The sequence below is a fragment of the Phoenix dactylifera genome, chromosome 8 (assembly GCF_009389715.1).
Source record: "Phoenix dactylifera cultivar Barhee BC4 chromosome 8, palm_55x_up_171113_PBpolish2nd_filt_p, whole genome shotgun sequence".
In the NCBI taxonomy this organism is placed as follows: Eukaryota; Viridiplantae; Streptophyta; class Magnoliopsida; order Arecales; family Arecaceae; genus Phoenix; species Phoenix dactylifera.
The window spans coordinates 16890529-16896222 of record NC_052399.1 but is presented as its reverse complement, the minus strand read 5'-3'; the positions used below and the strand labels follow the sequence as shown (position 1 = coordinate 16896222).

Sequence of the window (5694 nt, the reverse complement as noted above, 5' to 3'; positions counted from 1 at the left end):
AATCTCCCTGCTGGCTGCTAATGGAAATCCTAGAGACCATAAATCCACTGGGCTCAGTGTATCAAGTCGAACTGTTATATTAGTGATAAATGACATTAATATTGAGCACCACAGGGACGTTTATATCAAGTCCTAGGTGTTGAGTTATGGTTTTGGTATATCTAATGTCGTGTTTCAACCATTTGTGATAAGCTTCTTTAGCGCCTTTGCGCCAAATATTGCATCAAAATGTATGGTCTGAAACAACTTGCTGAAAAGTGCAGTGGGCGCCCAAGCTTGTAGTCACTCAGCATGTAGTCTTTTGGTTATTAGCAAACTCATGCTTGTACAAGAAGTTGAAGCTTGTTCCATGTTGTATATATGTCCTATCTCCTCATTTTGTTAGTGCGAGACTATATTGCATGCCATATTTCACTTGTTTAAGAGTAATTCATATTTTTGCTAGTGGTGCACATGACTTCAACACCAATTCAAAAATCGTTAGTAGCTCTCCCACTGTCCTCTCTCTCCAAACATCTAAGAAGGCATGGTCCCTCTAGAAACTATTTTCATATTGTTTGCGTAGCATTCCCTCGATCCACGGTAATAATCGCTCATGAAATTTCAAACCTAGTACCCCAAAGAACCTAAGTAAATATAATAGATCCGGTTTTCTGATTAATCTGAAGTTAGTTGCATGCATGGATAAACAGCACTAGAATTTACTACCATTGTTATTGATTCTGATGAGTACACGAGCACTATATACTCATGGAAAGTAGGATGACTTCAACTCCTATTTACTTGACCCAGAAAATGCCAAAAACTAAGTCCTAATATATATGGCAACATGTTGATAGCGTTTAAGTGGACTGCTAATAACACTGGAATTGAATATACATCAGCGTTCGGGGTAGAGTTCTGAAGAAGCATGTCTCTTTGAATCATGAAGATATAAAGGCCTGACCATCCTGATTTCTTAGCACAAACACTTGCTTTCCCACAATACAATAGTGCATAGCATCATGAGCAATCAGCCTTCAGTTTTAGCAGAGTGACTGCTCATGATATTATGTCCATGGATAAAAGCCTCATGCGTGCCGAGAACATGTTCTTCCTATTGAAAACCCCCACCAAGACATGGAGCCCAGCAATCAGCTCCGTTGTCACTCCCGACATGCATGGTGCAGGACACTGGAACGAGGCACAGCCCTCTACTCTTCAAATCCTTCTTTGGTTCATCACTGGCATCCTAAAGTTAGGCAACAATGCAGGAAAGTAATTCCTCTTTTGAAGTGAATAGATTCAAAATGCTACATATGATTCACTTGTAATTATTACTGAATCGAATGAATTGGCTGCTTTAAAGTTACGCAAAGTACCTGATCAGGTGGTCCTCTTTTCTTGGTGCAATTGTCATTTAACAACTGTCAAGGAATCATAATATCGAGATATTAGTAACGTCCTGAATATTTAAGTGAGACTAAAAGCTGTAAAGCAGAAAGCTTTGCTCCTCGATGCCTTCTTGATGGAAAGAGAGAGTAAACTAATGATCTTCTCTTTAATTACAAGGATTAGCTTGCTTTTTTGAGGTGGGCATTGATCAAGTTAAGAATACCTGGCCAGGGTCTTCTGGAAATATACAATTCCTTTCTCCTTGTGCCTGAAAAAAATAACAATATCCACTAATCAGTGTCAAACTTAGAGAGTATGATAAGTTCAGATCTTGCAAAATATGGTGCTTTACATAAACATCAAAAAAAATATATATATAAATGTTAATGGTGACTAAACCCGAGCATGGTAATATGATGTGGCATTCCATGTTCGGTCAAATAATTCAAGGTAGCTGGAAGGTCATATAACGTTTCCATAATCTATATATTTCTCTTATTATAAGAAGATTTAATGCATTAGTATTAAAGCTTACCAATGCAAGCAAAGTTTACTATAAGTTCTTATGAAGAATATTCTCATAACCTTGCGACCAGGTCATTCCAGGTCAAGAAGAATTGCAGTTTTGAGTCAAGCATTTACGTTTGTCTGAAATTGCGTGATAGTTTCCTCTAATTCTCCAAAACAGAATATTAGAATATGATAGCTTCCTTGAGCAACATCTAGAGACTACCCCTTTCTCTCAATAAAATAATCTTATATTGACTAAGTAAGTAAGTGGTAAAGAAGATATCATTTGCCTATTTTTTCTTTTTCTTTTGAAAGGAAATGGTCAACACCAAAGATTGAACAATCTCAAAAGCTACGAATATACAAGCTCATATTCATCTATGAATTTATATTAGCACATGGAATTACCTAGATTTTTTAATTACTGAATTATGGAGACCACATTTTTCTCAAAACAAAAGGACATCATATTCTAAAGTTTCTGACTTTGTATAAGTGATAAATTAAAACCTTTCCATCCCTAGCCATGCAAATAAACTTAGGATTTTAGGTAGGTAGTGAAGCTTCCTCGAATCACAGATGGAGTCCAAATCTTAAGCCCTTCACCCCCACCAGTCTCTAATATGTTGGACCTTAATAGAAAATCCACATACATACACAAATGCTCGACAAATGGGTGCATCTCATGCGTACTCAAGCGCATGTGCAACCGACCGAGTCTGTGATCGTGTGAGTGCGCGTACGTCTGTGTGCATGCGTGCAAGCGTGCCTTTTGTGTGTGTATGTGTGTATCTGCGTGCGCGCGCGCGCCACACACACACACACGCACACACAGAGATCAAAGAGAGAGAGAGAGAGAGATGTGTTATAGTACTAGGAGCCTTGGGAGGTGGGAAGGGGAGGGGTGGTGTTTTAGTTACTTACAGGCTGCCTCACGTTCCCTGATCCACTGCCCAAGTACGGGGAACTAAGAGCCTGCATGAAAGAAAGGGATGGGTGAGTCCCTGTAAGACAGTATAATCTCCTAAACACATGACAAAACTAGACAGCAGTAACTAAAAGATACTACATAAAACAACAGAGTTGGTCTGCACCAACTTTAACTGCGTGCTCTCAAAGCACTTCTCCTTTGGCTTTGTTCCACCTGCTGGCTACCCACAGTGAGAGAGAGGGAGAGAGAGGGAGAGAGAGGGGTTAGACCTCAATCTGACTTTGAAGGAATCTGATGTAGCCAATGGCTTCCAGCAATACAGACGCAGTGTCAGTCTGCAAAAGGAACCCCATGTCAGATCTCCTTTATTTGAACACTACCAAAGCAAAAGAGATGGGAGAAAATATAGATTTGTAGTTTTTTTTTTTTGAGGTAATAGGTTTATGGTATTATACATCAAAAGAACTGTAAGAGTTTTCAACAGGAACAAGAACTGATAGATACTGTAGAAAATGCTGCTGCACTGGATTTTACCTCAAATACATCTAAAAAGGCTACATTGGTAGTGGTAATAGTAATACCTTTCCAAATGGAGAAACTAGCTGGTGAAGGGCTGTTATTCTATCCCCTAACTTCTCCTTCCTCACCTGAAAGTATACAAGAGAAGACAAACACCTCTAAACTATCATCAGCTGGATTACCAAACTTTTGATCTTTGTTCCGATAGAAAACACCGATTTTTTTTTTTTTAGGTCATATATAAGCATGTTTGCATGTTATTCAAAAAACAAAAGGTGAGCCCGCACTCGTATTGAAGAAGTGGGGCGGGGAGAGAGAGAGAGAGAGAGAGAGAGAGAGAGAGAGAGAGTTATGCGTACATGGATCCGCTAAATTTAATATGAAAAAGAAGATATAAACCTTGAAAGTAGATTGTCCTGAGGAGGGGCCTTGAACCCTAGCCTTCTTGAAAGCTGCACCAGTTGCTGTGCTGTTGCACTTGAGAACCAAAAAGAAGAAAGGAGAATAATAAGGGCCCATGTCTAGGTCTCACTAAAAACAAACTTAAGAAACTATCCAAGATCCATGAGAGTAAATGATTGCACTACATCTTAACAAGAGAACATATATGAACAATTCAACAGAAAGAATTCAAACACTCTAAAAAAAAGACCCAACCAAAAGATACATGATTTTTTTTTTTTTTTTGAGAGGAAGAGAGAGAGAGAGAGAGAGAGAGAGATTTTCCTCAAAAAAAAGAGAGCGAGAGAGATCATGGAAGTCTTCCCATATTAGAAATATATGTTACAATTATGCAGCCAACCTTTGATTGTCCTTGTTAGATCCCTCTAGAAAAGAAACAAGTTCGTGCTAGAATATAACAAACAAAAATAGCAGATATATTTATCCTACCTCAGATGACTGATCTGGTTGGTGATGCCTGCTTTCTCCCTTGTTGTTTGAGAAGTCCAACATGTTGCTGCTGAAACTAGTTGTAAGGCAAGATCTCTGAGAGGAAACTGGTAGGATTTGACTCCATGGAGACCTAGAAGACTGGATCTCTCCATTTCCATGGCTATACACATATCCGCCTTCCGAACCCTCTTGCTTTACATCAACCATATGGGCACTTGCTGATGGGTACACCACCTGATCATCCCAATTATCTATTTTTTTAGCTTGTAAAGGAGTGAAGCTACATCTTTCCTCTTCCCCCACCAGCCCTCCCCTGGAACCAAATCCACCAAAAAATTCAAAACAGAAATTATTCCTATATTAGTAGCCAGAGCGAGAGATATGGATAATATACGGCAAGAATTAATCGATTAGAGATAAAGAGAAGATAGAGAAAGAGGATAAGAATTAAGATAATTTAACATACAAAAGCCACTTATCATATAATTCAGAAGCTTTTCATCATAAAGAAACCGAGAGAATAAGTTCATTACTTTCCTTTTTATTTTCATTCCATTTTCCACAAGAAAGAATAAAGAATAAGAAAGACTTGGGTGAGAAAGTGATGCATCCATGTGTAGGTTCATCTTTAAAAATGAACATGAAAACAATTGGAAATTGAGGAAAGAGATGCACCAGCAGACACCATGCACGCATAGATCGTGAGGGAGGAGCGAAAGAAGGGAGGGAGGGATGGGGCGAGAGAGAGAGAGAGAGAGAGAGAGAGAGAGAGAGAGAGAGAATCATTACAGTAATAGTTGGCTCCATGACTCTGGTAGGTATTGGTTGTCATGCCAAGAGGTCATGGGAAGGAAATTTGAAGGCTGCGGGTACTGAGGAAAGACCGAAGAAGAAGAGGAGGAGGAGGAGGAAGCAGAGGGTAGGACAGGAGAAGTCTGTTCCGGGGTTGGCCTCATATTGTTCATGCCGCACCAGCTAGGGCTCTCCCCCATCATCTGCTGCACCAGAGAGCTCTGAAACACACCTCTATTCATTCCTCAACCCTTTGGCCTCTCCTACTCTATCAACTCTTCTTCTTCCAACCCTTTTCAGCGACGTTCAAGTCGATCTTTAGAAGCCTTGCTTAATTTGTCACCTTGGATGAAGCTTGGGAGAAGAAAGCACAGGCCCTGTCAAGAGGAATCTGATAACATGGGGTGGGGAGTCTTTTGTTATGTATTCCTTCTTTCCTCTTCCTCTCCTCCTTTCTTTATCATTTTTCCTCGCTTTATTTTTTTTCCTTGCTTTTTTCCTGCTTTTACTTTATCATAAAGTGGGGCAGGAAAGGTGGTGGCAGTGTATTCAGACCAAAAGGAGTGGTTTAAGGAGGGCCTTGATTTCTTGATTTTAGCAGAAGGGGTTAGGGTTAGGGTTACCGGTGGCATTTTTTTCTTCTTTTTCTTTTGTTACTCCACGAGTAAAAAATG

General features: G+C 39.6%; 1 protein-coding gene across 1 annotated transcript; it reads right to left on the bottom strand.

Annotated features, from left to right (window-relative positions):
- Positions 1–681: 681 nt before the first annotated feature.
- Positions 682–5472, bottom strand: LOC103702549 (transcription factor bHLH68-like). The gene is made up of 9 exons (XM_008785022.4): positions 5018–5472; positions 4226–4541; positions 3734–3811; positions 3397–3462; positions 3085–3150; positions 2809–2859; positions 1598–1642; positions 1362–1406; positions 682–1231 (listed from the first exon to the last, which is right to left on the bottom strand). Exons 1-9 carry the CDS (start codon positions 5260–5262, stop codon positions 1097–1099), a joined length of 1047 nt encoding a protein of 348 aa, XP_008783244.2. The 5' UTR covers positions 5263–5472; the 3' UTR covers positions 682–1096.
- Positions 5473–5694: the final 222 nt, after the last annotated feature.